This window comes from Thalassophryne amazonica, chromosome 7 (assembly GCF_902500255.1).
Source record: "Thalassophryne amazonica chromosome 7, fThaAma1.1, whole genome shotgun sequence".
Lineage (NCBI taxonomy): Eukaryota > Metazoa > Chordata > Actinopteri > Batrachoidiformes > Batrachoididae > Thalassophryne > Thalassophryne amazonica.
The window spans coordinates 51,620,831-51,640,520 of NC_047109.1; the positions used below are offsets into that span (position 1 = coordinate 51,620,831).

Genomic DNA, 19,690 nt, shown 5'->3' on the forward strand with positions numbered 1-19,690 from the left:
GAAAAATGATTTATAATAGTTACCTTTTAGATACAAGTGATATGTAGCACCCCCTGGTGGCCTTGAAATCTTAGATAGCGATTCTCCTATGGAGTTAAAATAATTGTTGAAACTATTGGCAAGTTCTTCATTTGTGTGTTTGCTTTTGGTGTCAGGAAGAACAATAGTTTTTTTTTACCCCGGCTGAGAACTTTATTTAGTACTTTCCAGCATTGCTTTTGGTCACCAAGGGCAGCCTTCAAATCTTGTGAATTTTGATTTCTCTGACTTATTCTTATCACGTTAGTCAGTTTATTTTTATATTTACGATACCTGTCTTTGTTTTCATCAGTTGGCTTCTTAATAGAAAGTTTAAAAAGCTTATTTTTTGTTTTAATGGATTTCAGGATGCCCTTGGTGATCCATTTTTCCTGTTTACCAGAGAGTATTTTGTTTACTTTTTCAGGTATAGTTTTGCTTATACTGTCAGATATCTCTTGTAGAAGTGTATTATAAGCATCATCTGGAGTATTACAATGGTAAACAGAATTCCATACTTTTGCTTTAAGATGATCTTTAAGTGAGCTTAAATTTTTTTCAGATACTTTAGCTTTTGTCTTTTGAAGTGGTTCATTTAGGTGTCTTGTAATATCAACAAAAAGTACAATAGGAAAATGATCAGAGATATCCGACAGTATAACACCCGAGTCAAAGCGATTGTTCTGTATATTTGTAATGACATTATCAATGATTGATTTACTGGATTCGGTTTCCCTTGTATACAGATTAATTGTAGGAAAAAATGATGAAGCATAGATACAATTTAAAAAATCTATTTTTGCCACATTTTCTATGGCAAGATTGATGTTATAATCTCCTAGAAGAAAACAATTTTTGTTACAATTATTTAATGTATTGAGGAGTTCGGCCAAGCTATTTAAGAATAGTTTTAAATCTGAATCTGGAGGCCGATATATTACTCCAACAATCATATTTTTATCATTTTTTATATCTAGCTCAATAAACAGGGAATCCGAAAATCCATCATCTATAGTTAAGTCTTCTCTGACTATTAGAGTCATGTACATTAGCATATACACAGACACCCCCACCCTGTCTATTTATTCTGTTTCTATTGTATAATACATAACCATCAAGTTCAAGTGTATCCAGATATGTTCTTTCATTTAACCATGTTTCACTGCATCCTATAATATTGAATTTATGATTAAGGCTGGCTAACAAAGTAAGTAAGTCATCGTGATGTTTAACTAGGCTTCTAGTATTAAGGTGTAGTATTGAGAAAGAATATTTATTAAACACTTGTAAATTTTCAGGTGAAGCCCTCTTGCAATTTATATTTTCAAAGCAATGCTATTCAAGCACTTCATTTGATTCAGTTGTCATATCATACCCCATTAAATGCAATATATATATATATATATATATATATATATATATATATATATATATATATATATATTATGATATCCAATGTGTACATTCATTTGATACATATGCAGAATTCATCTGGCCAAGTGCAATAAAAATGAAAAGGGAAAATATCAGTGATACACCAAAATACAGTACTTCTAAAACTAGCAATAAAATAAACATACTAACCTAAACAGTAATCAGTTATACGATTTAAACCACCCTAATACTGCTCTAAAATAACACAACCTAATCCCTAATCTAAATTAAGGCTTCTTCAAGTTATTATACACGCAAACACACACACAAACACACACTCACACCACTACTGACGCACCGACAAAACACTCAAAGCTCACACTAACACAAAGAACGTTAAGCAAAGTTGAAGTTTTGGTTCAATATTAGATCTAACCAACAAAATTCAGTACTCACATACAGCACAGATCTCAAGTACTAATTAGTGTAGACACAACTTTTTAGCATCAGACAGTTTGGTAATAACATGCCGCTGGTTTCCTCTGGTGAGCAGATAGTCGCCCGTCCTGAGTCTAGCTGGCTGTCAACTTGTCTTTATATTTCCTGCGTAGCTCATCCAATACTTTTCCTCGCTTCGCTGTTAGGCTTTCCAAGATGTATATCTTAGGTGTTGTTCCTTTGAGCCTTTTTTTTGCCTTATAAACCAAATCCCTGATGTTATAATGAGTGAATTTGATGATAATTCCTCGAGGTTTATCCCTTCTGTTAGATTTGGGTCCAAGGCGATGGCTCCTATTGATATCCTCTGGCCTCACATCGATGTTGAGATTGTTTTTAATAATGCCCATCACTACATGATTTGTGTTTTCACGGTCATTCTCTAGAACACCGTAGACGACAAGGCAGTTTCATCTAGAATACTGCTCTTGTTCATCTAACATGTCCTCAATGTCATTATACTTGTTTTGAAGTTCGTTTACTTTGTCAACCGTGTCTTTCCATTCATGTTTCAATGAGTCTCTGATAGCACGCTTTATGGGCTCAATCAGAGAGTCAACCAAAAGTTGACTAATTTTACGGATACAAGAGTCAAGACAGAAGTCAGACTACCAGAGCAAGAATTTTAGCTGAGGAAGCTTCTGTGATTTGAAGCGAAACGTCCTCACGTCAAGCAACCCAGTCCAGTCGAAGATTCAAGCTTCTCTACTATGGAAACCACCTGGACAACTGAGAGCCTACACAGAAACATTGCGACCATTCTGGTCTGGTGTTCTGCCCCATGATACTTCTGCTTTATATTCCAGCACCAGTGCAAGCAGATCTTCAAAACAGCAGTGGGTTGTACACCCACCTGACTGATGTTGGTTTTAAATTTCATTCTGACTGGCATTAATAAGCCCTATATATATGTTGCCTCAAGCTATAGGAACACTGTATAATACATGCAAGCAATTGGTACAGTGGGGGGGTGTAGCGTTGTTGTTTTGTGAGCTTGCTCATGTATTTCTAATTCATCTTTCAGTGAATACACAGTGCTAGTGAATATAACAAGTTTTTTTTTTTTTTTTCAGATGACCAGAAACTAATGGCAGGTTTTCAACATCAAGCCTACAGTACAGTGAGCTTTTAATAGCAGAGTGGAGGCCATGCGGTTAGTGCACTTGTTGCCACAGCAGGACTAATGTGGAGTTGCATCAGGAAGGGCATCCAGTGTAAAACTGCTGTGGCAACCCCCTGATTGGGGGGAAAAAGGGAGAAGCTGAAGGGAATTAATTACAGTGAGCCAGTTACAATGATCTTGTAGGAGAGTCACAATTTCATGATCACAGTTAAGTTGAAGATTAGCCAGCAGCAAGCTAAATTAAGAACTTGGCATACACAGCTGGGTCTGTAAATATTTGTCCAGAGGTATAATGCTTGAAATTTTGCTTATGTACCACCACTATGGAGTTGAAATGAACATTTTGGACTTCACTTGCATCAATTAGTAAACATTTTTAAATGGTCTTTTTAAGTCTTAAAGCTTTCCTCTTTACTTTCGCTGTATTGACAAGCACTTTGATTTCCAGGACATGATGATAACGAATCTGCTGCGGACACAGAGGATGAGCTGCAGAGGTAAACAAAACAATTCAAAACAAGTGTGGCTGTTGGTAATGTTGTGAAACTGATAGCGATCTTTGTACAGTGGCTAGCTCCACTTCCATTCACTTGAAGCTCCAGTTATGTTGTCCATGAAATCCTTTTTCTTTAATGAAGGAGGTAGAAAGTGACTTGGGACAGCTATTTTTCTGGTTTACTCCCATTTCTCCCTCACTCTCAAGAAAGAAACTGTGTTGATCCCTGATGTGAAAGTGCCTTTTCTGACTATTGAATCAGCATTCCAACGTCACGCATATGCATAATCTCATGAGAGGTACAGTTTGGTACATTTGCACATTCACAGATTCCACAATTACATTGAGCAGCGCAGAACAGGAGCCAGAAGATTGGTTGTCCCAAATGGAGGTCATGCAAGATGCTAACCAGGTTTTTTTTTTTTTTTTTTTTACTGTGATTAGACCTACCCAGGCAGCATATCAAAAAAAAAAAAAGTATTTGTAAAAACAGGTGTTCAACATTGGCCATGGTATACTTTTGTTCTCATCGAATAAAGCGCCTTGGGGCAACTGTTTGTTGTGATTTGGCGCTATATAAAAAAATTGATTGAATTGAATAATTCTTAACATTTTGTACAGGTTGCATTTAATCAGATGTTTAGTAGAGTTGAGCCGTATCCAATTTTTGATCCCTTTTAAAGCTTCCTCAGATTATACCCTTGTATACATATTTATAGTCTGTCTGCCTACATGGGGTCAGTGGGTGGAGCAGTGTTATTTGTAATGTCTTATCACTGCTAATAATTTTAAGACCTTTGGGGCTTTTCAAGTAGGTTTAGCTTTATTTCACATATTAAAGAGTATTGTTGGGAATTGGACATCTTCCGCATTTGTGTAGAGCGTGCCATCAAACTAACTTTCAGCTACATATCTTTTATTCCACACTCTGCATCTTATCCTCTTTGGCCATTTTTGTGTCACGATTGCCCTTTCCCCCCAGGTCTTGAAGCATGTGCTGGTGCTGCGTTTTGCCGTATCCACCACACCAAAACCACTTTGCATCCTGGATGGCAACCATTCAGGCAGACAACTAGTCTGTCCCCACATCTTTATCTTAGTCTCACTAAGTAGCTGCTCATTTGGCACAATGTCATTCCATCGTTACCCAAGGATCCTCCAAAGAGACCAAGTACCAAATACGTCATTACCAGTACCAGTCATCGTCTTTGATCACTGGTTAGCATCCATACTCACACCCACACAGTAAGACAGGTAGCACCAATCAATCAATCAATCAATTTTTTTATATAGCACCAAATCACAACAAACAGTTGCCCCAAGGCGCTTTATATTGTAAGGCAAGGCCATACAATAATTATGTAAAACCCCAACGGTCAAAACGACCCCCTGTGAGCAAGCACTTGGCTACAGTGGGAAGGAAAAACTCCCTTTTAACAGGAAGAAACCACCAGCAGAACCAGGCTCAGGGAGGGGCAGTCTTCTGCTGGGACTGGTTGGGGCTGAGGGAGAGAACCAGGAAAAAGACATGCTGTGGAGGGGAGCAGAGATCGATCACTAATGATTAAATGCAGAGTGGTGCATACAGAGCAAAAAGAGAAAGAAACAGTGCATCATGGGAACCCCCCAGCAGTCTACGTCTATAGCAGCATAACTAAGGGATGGTTCAGGGTCACCTGATCCAGCCCTAACTATAAGCTTTAGCAAAAAGGAAAGTTTTAAGCCTAATCTTAAAAGTAGAGAGGGTGTCTGTCTCCCTGATCTGAATTGGGAGCTGGTTCCACAGGAGAGGAGCCTGAAAGCTGAAGGCTCTGCCTCCCATTCTACTCTTACAAACCCTAGGAACTACAAGTAAGCCTGCAGTCTGAGAGCGAAGCGCTCTATTGGGGTGATATGGTACTACGAGGTCCCTAAGATAAGATGGGACCTGATTATTCAAAACCTTATAAGTAAGAAGAAGAATTTTAAATTCTATTCTAGAATTAACAGGAAGCCAATGAAGAGAGGCCAATATGGGTGAGATATGCTCTCTCCTTCTAGTCCCCGTCAGTACTCTATCTGCAGCATTTTGAATTAACTGAAGGCTTTTTAGGGAACTTTTAGGACAACCTGATAATAATGAATTACAATAGTCCAGCCTAGAGGAAATAAATGCATGAATTAGTTTTTCAGCATCACTCTGAGACAAGACCTTTCTGATTTTAGAGATATTGCGTAAATGCAAAAAAGCAGTCCTACATATTTGTTTAATATGCGCTTTGAATGACATATCCTGAACAAAAATGACTCCAAGATTTCTCACAGTATTATTAGAGGTCAGGGTAATGCCATCCAGAGTAAGGATCTGGTTAGACACCATGTTTCTAAGATTTGTGGGGCCAAGTACAATAACTTCAGTTTTATCTGAGTTTAAAAGCAGGAAATTAGAGGTCATCCATGTCTTTATGTCTGTAAGACAATCCTGCAGTTTAGCTAATTGGTGTGTGTCCTCTGGCTTCATGGATAGATAAAGCTGGGTATCATCTGCGTAACAATGAAAATTTAAGCAATACCGTCTAATAATACTGCCTAAGGGAAGCATATATAAAGTGAATAAAATTGGTCCTAGCACAGAACCTTGTGGAACTCCATAATTAACTTTAGTCTGTGAAGAAGATTCCCCATTTACATGAACAAATTGTAATCTATTAGACAAATATGATTCAAACCACCGCAGCGCAGTGCCTTTAATACCTATGACATGCTCTAATCTCTGTAATAAAATTTTATGGTCAACAGTATCAAAAGCAGCACTGAGGTCTAACAGAACAAGCACAGAGATGAGTCCACTGTCCGAGGCCATAAGAAGATCATTTGTAACCTTCACTAATGCTGTTTCTGTACTATGATGAATTCTAAAACCTGACTGAAACTCTTCAAATAGACCATTCCTCTGCAGATGATCAGTTAGCTGTTTTACAACTACCCTTTCAAGAATTTTTGAGAGAAAAGGAAGGTTGGAGATTGGCCTATAATTAGCTAAGATAGCTGGGTCAAGTGATGGCTTTTTAAGTAATGGTTTAATTACTGCCACCTTAAAAGCCTGTGGTACATAGCCAACTAACAAAGATAGATTGATCATATTTAAGATCGAAGCATTAAATAATGGTAGGGCTTCCTTGAGCAGCCTGGTAGGAATGGGGTCTAATAAACATGTTGATGGTTTGGATGAAGTAACTAATGAAAATAACTCAGACAGAACAATCGGAGAGAAAGAGTCTAACCAAATACCGGCATCACTGAAAGCAGCCAAAGATAACGATACGTCTTTGGGATGGTTATGAGTAATTTTTTCTCTAATAGTTAAAATTTTGTTAGCAAAGAAAGTCATGAAGTCTCATTACTAGTTAAAGTTAATGGAATACTCAGCTCAATAGAGCTCTGACTCTTTGTCAGCCTGGCTACAGTGCTGAAAAGAAACCTGGGGTTGTTCTTATTTTCTTCAATTAGTGATGAGTAGAAAGATGTCCTAGCTTTACGGAGGGCTTTTTTATAGAGCAACAGACTCTTTTTCCAGGCTAAGTGAAGATCTTCTAAATTAGTGAGACGCCATTTCCTCTCCAACTTACGGGTTATCTGCTTTAAGCTACGAGTTTGTGAGTTATACCACGGAGTCAGACACTTCTGATTTAAAGCTCTCTTTTTCAGAGGAGCTACAGCATCCAAAGTTGTCTTCAATGAGGATGTAAAACTATTGACGAGATACTCTATCTCCCTTACAGAGTTTAGGTAGCTACTCTGCACTGTGTTGTTATATGGCATTAGAGAACATAAAGAAGGAATCATATCCTTAAACCTAGTTACAGCGCTTTCTGAAAGACTTCTAGTGTAATGAAACTTATTCCCTACTGCTGGGTAGTCCATCAGAGTAAATGTAAATGTTATTAAGAAATGATCAGACAGAAGGGAGTTTTCAGGGAATACTGTTAAGTCTTCTATTTCCATACCATAAGTCAGAACAAGATCTAAGATATGATTAAAGTGGTGGGTGGACTCATTTACTTTTTGAGCAAAGCCAATAGAGTCTAATAATAGATTAAATGCAGTGTTGAGGCTGTCATTCTCAGCATCTGTGTGGATGTTAAAATCGCCCACTATAATTATCTTATCTGAGCTAAGCACTAAGTCAGACAAAAGGTCTGAAAATTCACAGAGAAACTCACAGTAACGACCAGGTGGACGATAGATAATAACAAATAAAACTGGTTTTTGGGACTTCCAATTTGGATGGACAAGACTAAGAGACAAGCTTTCAAATGAATTAAAGCTCTGTCTGGGTTTTTGATTAATTAATAAGCTGGAATGGAAGATTGCTGCTAATCCTCCGCCCCGGCCCGTGCTACGAGCATTCTGACAGTTAGTGTGACTCGGGGGTGTTGACTCATTTAAACTAACATATTCATCCTGTTGTAACCAGGTTTCTGTTAGGCAGAATAAATCAATATGTTGATCAATTATTATATCATTTACCAACAGGGACTTAGAAGAGAGAGACCTAATGTTTAATAGACCACATTTAACTGTTTTAGTCTGTGGTGCAGTTGAAGGTGCTATATTATTTTTTCTTTTTGAATTTTATGCTTAAATAGATTTTTGCTGGTTATTGGTAGTCTGGGAGCAGGCACCGTCTCTACGGGGATGGGGTAATGAGGGGATGGCAGGGGGAGAGAAGCTGCAGAGAGTTGTGTAAGACTACAACTCTGCTTCCTGGTCCCAACCCTGGATAGTCACGGTTTGGAGGATTTAAGAAAATTGGCCAGATTTCTAGAAATGAGAGCTGCTCCATCCAAAGTGGGATGGATGCCGTCTCTCCTAACAAGACCAGGTTTTCCCCAGAAGCTTTGCCAATTATCTATGAAGCCCACCTCATTTTTTGGACACCACTCAGACAGCCAGCAATTCAAGGAGAACATGCGGCTAAACATGTCACTCCCGGTCCGATTGGGGAGGGGCCCAGAGAAAACTACAGGACCCGATAGACTGACATAGACCTTTGTTTTTCTGCAAAGATCATCAACCCCAAACACCTCTATCCAGCGACCTCATGACTTCACAGGTACTTCTCAATCTCAAAGGCTGAGGTCTCAGAGACATGTCAGTGCTGACATCAGTGAATGTGTCTAGAAGACCCCCGTTACACATAGCACGAATGGGGCCGCATAGCATCTGAATGACGAATCATCCTATATCTGAAGTGTCGATGTGCGGTCTGTGCTCCTGTCTTTCATTATCCAAGAGCTAGAGTTGGGCAACGATTAAAAGTTTAAATCACGAATAATCGCATTGTTCATACGCAAAATCCAAAAATGAATTCAAAAGTAGTGTATAGCACAATTTTATTTTAAATGTACTGCTATATGAACAAAAGTGTCATAACATTTGTTCTGCAAACACTTAACAACAGCATTTTGTTTATACAGTTGCAGTTTAATAAAAATAAATTGTTACCCAGTGATGTTGATTAGTCCCCAGTGAGAGCAACAGCGGGAGCACATTGTAAAGTTTTGGCTTTTGCAGTCCTCTCTTTTATGGTGTGTCGTGAGGGAATCTCACACGTGCCGTCATTTGTTGCCATTCTCAGAATGTCTCGTAGACTGACGCCCTCCACAACACTAATCGGCCTGCAGTCTGTAGCAGTCCATTTCACGGTCGCATTTGCGAGCTTCTCTTGCCTTTGTTTATCTATAGTTCTTCCACATGCTGCATCTAACATAGTCTGTCGAATCTTTACGCTGCGGTTTGTTTTGTTGAATGATTTGCTGGTATCAGCTGTGTGTGATGCATTTAGGTGAAATTTAAGACTTGAAGTACTCCGTTGATAAGAAAATTCAGCTTTGCAGTACAAATAACTTTGGTTCTGAGTACACCATCTGGAAGCACTTTAAAATGAAAATGGCCATGTAAAACTTCCGTGCCCTTCTCCATGTTGGTTGGTTTATCTGCCAGTTCTTTTCTTTTCCGGTGTCAGGGACTCATCACATTGGTTCCTGTTAGCGTGGCAGCAGTCAACGACAAACTTGTAAAACAATAGCCTGTGAGCAACAGACTCTTAAAATAAAAAAAAAATAACTGCATTAATGTGCAATAAAAAATTGTTGGTGTTAACGCATTAACACAATAATAACACATTAACTTGCCCAGCCCTACCAAGAACACCATATTTGAACATTGGCAGATTTATTGATATTTTGGCTATCTTCCACATGTCAGAGTTGCAAATAATGAGACTTTTAGCTTAATTTTTGTATTTTACATCTACATAGTAGTGTACAAATTCCAGAACTTTTTATATGTGCAGTGCTTTGTTGAGCTAGTTCAAAGTCAAAGGTGTTATTTACTCAATACTTTGTTTGCAAGCAAGCATGTAAAAGGTTATTTAAAGTGTTTCATTTGCATTTTGACTCAGTAGCTTTTAATTGCCGATATGAAGAGCTAACATGGTCAGTGAAAGCCATTAGGCTGAAGACAAAAAGCCCAATTGTGACTGTGTTAACACCTCAGTTTATTTATACAGCACTAACTCACTATATAGGTTGTACTAAGGTGCTTCACACCAGTAAAGTTAAACTGAGACCAAACCTCTGAGCAAGCACACAGGCAGTAGTGGGCACAGTTCCACTAATCCGCTAACCGCTAATTATCAAAGATAATGTTTTCATTATCGGATTAGCTTTTCATATAACTTTGAAAACCATCATCGGACCAATTATCTTCCGATAGGTTTTGGTCCGATAACACTATGTAACACAATTTTTGTTCCTGGCTTCTAAGTGTTATATTTCAACTGCTTATGTCTAAAGTCTATGGAAAAATGACTACATTCAGCACAAACTTTGATTTAATTTTTTTAACATTCTAGAAAGTTCTAAAAGTTTCTTGAAATTTCTAGATAATTCTGGAAACTTCTAGAAAATTCTGGACAGTTCTAGCAGTTAAAGAATATTCTAGAAGACTACTCAGTAGTAGTGAAGGCGAATCGAGAATATTCTTGAAAACAGACAAATTTCAAAATATCATTGTCCTGATCACAGAAGCAAAGTTTCTGTGGAATAACAGCTATTTTCTATTTATTTAAGGCATAACAGGTTAGGAAAACACACTGTGTACCCAGGAACAAAACAAAAATAAAAATTTGTTACATAAAGTGTAATTTTTAGACCGCTAACATATTTTTGCAGACGTGGTAAACAAAGCTTAATGGTTACAAACATTTAAGTCTAAAACCAGTTGAGTACTTACTGTTAAATGTTTTGTAGTAGATGCACAGATCTATTCTCTGCAAACAGAGGAGAGCTGGTTCCAGAAGAAACTGCTCTATCCTCTGCAGGCAAAGGAGAGCTGGTCACACAAAAGAAAAAAACTCATTTCTTTTCACCCTATACTGATACCCTGGCAATATCACCCAAGTCATCCAGAGGTATACCGTTTTAACTTATGATTAGAATTTTAACCAGACTAATTTCGGACAAGTTATTTAAATTAATGTCACGTCTGAAGTTTTACAAAGCGAAAATATGAGCTGTATGTTTTACTTTTAAAGTAATGCACTAATTTTGAAGGTTTTAGTGCAGACATTCTGTGTCGAGAGGTGCATTATGGGTACCTCAGTACATTCACGACAGAAGAAATGCATTTGAGATGCTCTGATCAGGCTGCACACAAACAACAGCATTAAACTCTTTGTATATTGTGCCTAAAACTCTCGTGACTATATTCTCTGGGTTTATAGACATTGTGTTTGTACGCATCTTACACGTAGCAGACACGGGTCATCTGGAATTTTGTTTTGGCAAGTTTTTACAGTCTCTACTACCATCTACTGGCCAGTAGTGTTCATGGCAGTATGAGCATCTGGACGCCAGGACATGGAAGGACATGGAAGTGTTCTATTTATGATATCAGACGGTTATTTAATTACAACTTGACTTTTTTTTTTCTCTTTTTTACAAATGTACGGAGTCTGCTAGAGGTCATGGTGGTTAATTTTTTTTTTTTTTTTGCCCAGATTATTGTGTTCCCTCGCATTATTATTGTGGTAACTCTCAATAGTTTTTGCGTTCCCTCGCAATATTATTGCGTTCCCACGCAGTACTTTTTGCGTTCCCTCACAATAACCTAATATCATATTAAAGCTCATGCCTATCAGAGCACACAGTGAGTGAAATCAGGTGCGGGGGGAGACTGAACGCATATGCGCGCGTGCACACACACACAGCAAACAGCAACAGGATTCACGAGAGGATGGAAAAAAAGACAAGAAAACATAAACGTTCATAAGGCACACTAACAGGTGTTGCTACTTACTACCACTGTTGTATAAATAAACTATATTTCATACGGGGTCTTACAGCTGTGCTAGGTGTAGCATCTTACTCCCTCATCTGTTATGAATCCTGTTACTGTCTCTGTGTATGTCTGCGTGTGCGTGCACATATGTGTTCAGTCTCCCCCCACCTGATTCCACTCACTGTGTACTCTGATAGGCATGAGCTTTAATATGATATTAGGTTATTGTGAGGGAACACAATAATATTGCGAGGGAATGCAATAATCTGGGCCAAAAAAAAAATTAACCACCATGTCCCCAAGTGGGCTCCGTACAAATGCCTTTTTTTATAAATGAAAAATGGCATATTTTACAAAACAAAAGCACATTTATATATGTAAACACCCGACACCCACCTCACATTAACGTGTTGGTTTTTACATAGAATGAATGAGTCAACCAATCAGTGTTTAGCGGACGCACATTTTACCCATAATCCCTTTCGTATCTGTCTGTTACAGAACTTCAGAATTAGTGCATTATTTAACATTAAAATATGTTATATTTTAACTTTGTACAAATGACAGAATTGACATTAATGGAGTTATTCTATCAGTATTAATTTTATTTTTAAATCCAAACCATAAGTCAGCACTGATTTATTTTCCAAGACCTCCGCCTTACGGCGAGGCTGTTATCGAATAGAGAGTTGAGCTTCACTGCTCCTCTCAACCCCGTCTCTGCTGCAAGCTACATAGTAAACAGGAGCTTCCAGCAGAGAGTAGGGCGCTCAGAGACAGAAGTGCTGACTCGTTGTTTGGGTCTGTGGTCGGCTTTGATGCTACCAGAAGTGATCGTGGTGTTAAAACTCAAAATCAGCTTGTTAGTAGTTGCAAGTGTACCGGAGACAATACTGGAAGTTATCGGTTAGCTGTAGCTTCCGATAAATTTTTGGGTGGTTTATCGGTTTAGCTTTATAAAGATAACTTTTCAGTTAGCTGATTATCTGTTATCAAAGCTAACTTTTTGGTTAGCTGTGCCCACCACTGCACATGAGCAACAGTGGTAATGAAAAACTCAGGTGTTTTTACCCATAGGAATAAATCTCAAGCAGACTTGGACTCAATTTGCTTTGGTCATACTAACGATAACAAAACAAAGGATATTAAAGAACTGTTAAACATGCTGCAGTTAAGCAACCACATACATATGGAGTGCAGTGCTCGCAATGTCCAGTGGCTCAAAATAGCGGAAAAAACGAAAGTCCCAGAGAAATGTACTGCAACTAACCCAAATGGATTCCAGATCGGGCATGAAAGGGGACATTCCCTAGTTTTTATCCTCATGTTGGTAAACAACCAATAGCCAAGCTCCAGCCCAGGAAGAATCTTTGATGGGCCAATAGGTGGCTGGATGGATGGAGGACAGAAGACACAGAGCCACACCCAAGTAACGCCACAGTCCCAGTACCTCCCCTTCTTCCATGTTCTCAGTCTTAATCAGTAGCTTTTTCCTCAAACAACAAAGAACAGTCAGTCATCCAGTGACGATTTACTATAGCGTCGTCTTAGAAGATGAACTAACAGAGAAAAGAGCGTGAGTGCTGACATGATTGCATACCTAAGGCACCTTGACACTTGCATGAATTTGATCCCCTGCCAACAGCTGTTAAAAGGTCTAACACTGTTAGCATACAACATCAAATAAGACGAGAGTTTCACTCAGCGTAAATATAACAGGGGTGTCTTAGATGATCCGTTAGGATGTTTCACCTCACAGCAAGCCATATTACTCAAGGTGTTTGTAGTAAAATACTCAAGATGCAAAAGCGAGTGGCTTCGATGGAGTCGATGGACACAGCCCGTCACTCAAAGCAGCTATGCCCACAGTTATATATAATTTTATTAATTACAATGTCTTAAACTAAGAAGTAGTGTAAACAATTCACCCCATACAGTTGTCATGGAGGAGAAAACTATCCTTAGAGACCAAAACAGGTTTTTGTACCAGGCTGTAAACATGTTTATTTCTGCTGTAAAGTTGGATGTTTTAAAATGGGCTTCTATGGGAATGTACTGTGTTTTGGACCCAGCCTCAAGTCGCCAGTCAAGGAGCTGCACTTCCTTGTTGGGGTCATAATGCAAGCCTGAATGTTGCCGCTTAGTTATAACTCCCCCACTGTACATTCAAAACCTTTTTTTTTTTTCTTCTTTTTTTTTGTACAAGACTCTTGTTTATTTCTGCTGAAAAATTTGGGGTTTTAACGCAAGCGTCTTTGACGAGTGACTCCCTTTTGGAGTCAGCCTCAAGCAATGATTTAAGGAGCTGCAAATTTTGGCATTTTCATATTGGCTGTATTTATTGCCTTTGACAAGTTCTCTCTTTTTTTTGTTGCTGTGAAAGGGTGGAGAACAAGACGAAAGAGAAGAAAGCCAAGATGGAAGTGAAATTGGTGAAAGATGAGGATCCATACGGGGGGTCTACAGATGAAAATACAGACGCTGAGGCTGAAGAGGATCATCCCCTCCCCGAGTTACCCAGTATGTCTCACGTCCTGTCTCTTTCTGTCTGCTGTCATTTCGTACTATGACAGTAATGATGTCTTTCTTCCTAGTCACACTTTAAAAGTAAAAAAAAAGTAACACAATAGCTATCTGCCTTTCAGAAATGTCCCATGCTGTTATCCCCCCCCCCCAATTAAAGTGAATCTGGGAAGTATTCACTATGCTTCACTCTTTCCACATTTTATGTTACGGCCTTTTTCCAAAATGGATGATCCCCCCCAAAAAAATTCTACACACAATACCCCATAATGGCTATGTGAAAGAAGTTTGAGATTTTTGCAAAAAAGAAATCACATGTACAGTATTCACAGACTTTGACATGAAGCTCAAAATTGAGCTTATGTGCATCCTGTTTCCACTGATCATCCTTGAGATGTTTCTACAGCTTAATTGGTGTCCACCTGGGGTAAATTCACTTGATTGGACATGATTTGGAAAGGTGTCTACATATAAGGGCAGGATTGTCTCGAAGCACAAATTTGGGGAGGGGTACAGAAACATTTCTGCAGCTTTGAAGGTCTCAGTGAGCACAGTGACTTCCATCATCTGTAAATACAAGAAGTTCTAATCCACCAAGACTCTTGCTAAAGCTGGCTGCCCGTCTAAACTGAGCAGTTGGGGGAGAAGGGCCTTAGTCAAGGAGGTGACCAAGAGCCCGATGGTCACTCTGTCAGAGCTCCAGCATTCCTCTGTGGAGAGATGAGAAGGTTGTTCTTCCAGGTTGTTCTTCCAGAATAACAACCATCTCTCCAGCAATCCACTAATTGTGCCTGTATGGTATTGTGGCCAGATGGAAGCCACTCCTTAGTTAAAGCCACATGGCAGTCCACCTGGAGTTTGCCAAAAGGCACCTGAAGGATTCTCAGACCATCAGAAACAAAATTCTCTGGCCTGATGAGACAAAGATTGAACTCTTTGGTGCACCAAGCTTGTGGCATCATTTTCAAGAAGACCTGAGGCTGTAATTGCTGGCAAATGTGCATCAACATAGAATTGAGCAAATGGTGTGAATATTTATGTACATGTGATTTAGTTTTTTATTACTTCCGCCAAGGATGTAATAAATCATCGACATTTATTTGTTTGTTTGTCTGTCTGTTAGCAGGATTACGTCAAAACTACTGAACAGGTTTTGACAATATTTTCACCACAGATAGATATTAGGCCACAGAAGAACCCATTCAATTTTGGAGGTGATGTGGATCCAGATTTTGGATCAGGTTTCACTTTATATAGGCTTTGAAGGATTACTGTTAGCAAGATTATGTCAAAACCACTGCACAGATTTTGATGAAATTTTTACCACAGAGACATAATAGGCCATGGAAGACTCTGACTTTGGAGGTGATCCAGATTTGGATTCTGGATCAAGATTCACTTTATATAGTCTGTGAAGGATTATGTCAAAACTATTTCACATATTTTCACTACATTTGCACCACAGATAGATATATAGATATTAGGCCATGGAAGACTCCACTGACTTTTGGAGGTGATCCGAATTCTGGATCAAGATTCACTTTATATAGGCTATGAACAATTACTTCAAAACTACTGCACGGATTCTCACCAAATGTGGACCACAGATAGATATTAGGGCATGGAAGACTCCATTAAATGTTGGAGGTGATCTGGATTCTTGATCAAGATTTCCCTTTATATAGGCTTTGAAGGATTACTTCAAAACTACTTTATGGATTCCCACCAAATTTGCACAACAGGTATACAACAGATATTAGGACATGGAAGATTCCACTGAATTTTGGAGGTAATCTGGATTGGCTGATGTCAGAAATCTCTGATTGTTCTTGTTTTTAATAACTGCAAAAATTAAAATAAACTTTTTCTTGTTGTCATGATGGGTTGTTGTGAGTAGAATTTTGAAAGTAAAAATGAATTTACTCTGTGATGGATTAAGGCTGTAATATAACAAAATGTGGAGAAGGTGAAGCACTGTGAATACTTTCTGGATGCACTGTGTCACTTTTGCATTTTAAATTGTCATTTTATAGGGTCTTGTTCTTGCGCTTTCTTCCCCCCCTAGATTTTCTGACTGGGAAGCACTTTTTTCTGTATGGCAAATTCCCCAACAATGACAGGCGTCTGCTCGTACGCTACATTGTCGCCTTCGATGGGTAACAAACAATTTTTTCCCCACCCTCAGTTTGTAGAAGTAATCTGTTGCATTTGTATTATGTCTTGCTAATCTTTGTTGTGGAATCATCTCTGCTTCAGAGTGGTTGAGGACTATATGTCAGAGGAGGTGCAGTTTGTGGTGACCAGTGAAGGATGGCATGAGTCCTTTGAAGACGTGAGTTCTCACACACTCTTCTTCTTTTTTAAAGTTAATCTTTCTTCACTGCACATCACTGTCTTCAGGTACAGTTTAAAAAAAATGTTGTGCACTTTGTGTTTGGTATGCATTACACACTCATGCACGACACTGTTTTAGTCAAGACCTCAGGAAATGTAATCTTAGGTTTTGTTCAGTTTTCCAAAGTGTCCACCTCGAAATTTAATCAAAAAGCCGCTAGGAGAAAACATCCTTTGTATGACGCAACAAACACGGTAGGCACTCGGGCATCTTATATTGGACTATCTAGTACATAATTTCTACCTTCTGAGGAATAATAATAATAATCATATTTTTTTTTAAATAAATAAATACAAACCATGCTTTAAAACTGGAGAGAATTTTAAGCAGTTTACACTGTCTCCCACTGTGAAAACAACACAGAATTTGTCATTATCCACTTGAGAGCCATTTTAGCATTTGAAGATGCTTCCCCCCACAGTTTTACAGCATTTCATATGCAGTTTTGATGCACTGCGGGGCACTTGATGGTTCTGTCTCTTCCACCTCAGGCTCTGATGGACAACGGCAATCTGAACTTTGTCAAACCTGCTTGGATTTATGCCATCAATGAACAGCAAAAAATGCTGCCCTATCAGCCATATTCTGTCATCCCGTGACCAGTTTACTGTACGTATATCCTTATGTGTGCACAAACGCATGCACACTTCATGTCCTGATGAAACAGCAGGGGACGAAGCCATAGACATACTTGTTTAAATATGCAGATTTACTTCACTTTAAATGAAGCAATAGCAGCTCAAATGCCTTCTGTTGACTTTAGACTCTGTGTTGATGAGATGTCTGCAGTCCTCGTTCAGGATGTAATCTGGGTTCATCAAACAGATGATTTCACTATTGACGTCCTCAATCTAGTTGAGCTTGGAATTTTTTATTTAAAAACCTTCTGAATTTAATGGGTGGATTAGATTTAGATGAATGAAAATCTTTTTACTAGAAGAGCATTAAGTGCTCGCTCAGCCAGAACATTATCACCACCACCACTGATGGACAGAGGATGTGATTGCTCCTGTGGTTTTTGTTTCAAGGGAAAATATCTCCAAAAACACAACGGATATAGATGGTCTTTGACTCAGAATTGGTTAAGTTTTGGTGGTTATCTGAATGTTTTTCAATATATGTTTTTCCTGTTGTCACTGCTGATATACATGTTCGAAGAATTACTAGAATTCTTGATTTTGAGTGTATCGCTATTAATAATGGACATTATTGCAGATCGTGCGTTTGGAGCCAGTGGTTAGCTTAAATTGCAGTGAATGCGATCTTATGCTCTAATCCTAAGTACACAGAAGAGTCGGGCTGATACAGATTTTTTTTTTTTTAAAGGGCTGATATGTATATTCCAGAATAAAAAATTTATGATGCACATATTTGCTGATATATATAGAAGTGTTTATGTCTTGCTGACTTTTACAAAGAACAACAGAAAGAATTACCAAACATATTTGTACAGAAATACAACTGGCAGTGCGTTCTGCTATCTTGAATGATTTTGTTTGAACCAAGCATATGTCTCCTTGCCTTAACACGGCCTTTACCTGGATTGGCACTCGTCGTGTTGCATCACTCAGCATTTGCATAAAATGGACTTTCATCTATTTTGCCCCTGCCTAGCTGGTGATGTAGTGACCACTTGTCTCTTGTTGCTGTAAAATGCTCACTCTGAAAATGAATCACAGCTAGTCACTTTGCTCACGTCTCTTATAACCAGTGTGAACAAGGGGTGAGGGGGTCCCAACAGTGTTGTAGGACTGCCCTCTGCTAGACAAGTTACATCATGACACCTTTTCCAAGAGTATTTTTCTGTATTGTTCAGTAAAATAAAAGTTTTCATATGGGCAAAAATAACGCAGATACTGATGTGTTTGTAAAAAGTTAATATCTGCCAATATTATTGGCCAACCGATATGTCAGTCAGGCTCTAGTAGACAAGTTCAGTTATAACTTAATGTCTATTATAAATAGCTGTAAACTACACATCCAAGAATCTGATCATTTCTGGTAAACTATCATCTTATATTTTGCAAGATGTTCTTTCATCATGTTGGTTTATGATGTCATAAAAGCATGAATATGAAGCATCATATTTCTGAGTGGCATGAGCTTTCTGGTTATGGTAATAATGACTGGTTGTTTTTATCCTGACAAAGGTATACACTCTGAATGTTCTTGTCCTGTTCCTTCAATGTGGCTTCATGAACACTGCACAAACTCTGATTCAGGACTTGTTTGCTTTTTCTTGGATTTGGTGCTGCATTTGGCTGTGGCTCTCCTCAGCTACCTCAGGCTCCATCTGGAAATGAGTTATCATTTTGTTTTGACTGCTCACAGTGGTGATAAGACTCTGATTTGAGCCAGAACACTATTGTGAAATCAGCCCAAACTCGGGTGAAAGGAGTATTTACAGTTGCAGCCACTAAAACCAGGACAACTAAACTGTTTTTTGCTAAATGTGAGTGGATAAAGCAATGGATTTGTGTGTTGTTCCAATTTGATATATATATTTTTTTGTAATATTCATGTTTGCTGAATTAATATTACAGGTTTACCTTCCTTGATGACTTTAAAGACATAGAAGTCAGTGTTTTTGCATGGCTTTAAATTACTGAAATCCATAATTAAGGCTCATTAGACATGGGTAATTTCAGGTTTTCATCTGTTTTGGTTTCATGCTTGTCCATTGGTTTCAAGTCAGCATCTTATACTTGTGTTTCTTAAAGTGTTCAATTATTTTTGTCTAAATAAAAAGCGGTTTTAATTACAGATATTTCTCATTTTTATTCATCAAGCCATCAGTGCAATTTGCTGCAAATTTCCTTTCTTTTTTCTTCCTTTTTTCAATTTCAAATTATTTTAATTTATATAGCGCCAAATCACAACAGAGTTGCCTCAAGGCGTTTCACACAAGCAAGGTCTAACCTTACTAACCCCTAGAGCA

The 19,690-nt window shown here is 38.4% G+C and overlaps 1 protein-coding gene across 2 annotated transcripts in view; it reads left to right on the forward strand.

Annotated features, from left to right (window-relative positions):
• Positions 1–19,510, forward strand: part of xrcc1 (X-ray repair complementing defective repair in Chinese hamster cells 1) — a 99,890-nt gene extending 80,380 nt beyond the window's left edge. For both annotated transcript variants that reach the window (XM_034174140.1, XM_034174141.1), the window contains 5 exons: positions 3,462–3,510; positions 14,218–14,354; positions 16,423–16,513; positions 16,614–16,689; positions 17,244–19,510. In XM_034174140.1, coding sequence (XP_034030031.1) covers positions 3,462–3,510; positions 14,218–14,354; positions 16,423–16,513; positions 16,614–16,689; positions 17,244–17,351 — 461 coding nt within the window. In that variant the 3' untranslated portion in view covers positions 17,352–19,510. The remainder of the gene's footprint in view (positions 1–3,461; positions 3,511–14,217; positions 14,355–16,422; positions 16,514–16,613; positions 16,690–17,243) is intronic.
• The last annotated feature ends 180 nt before the right edge of the window (positions 19,511–19,690 follow it).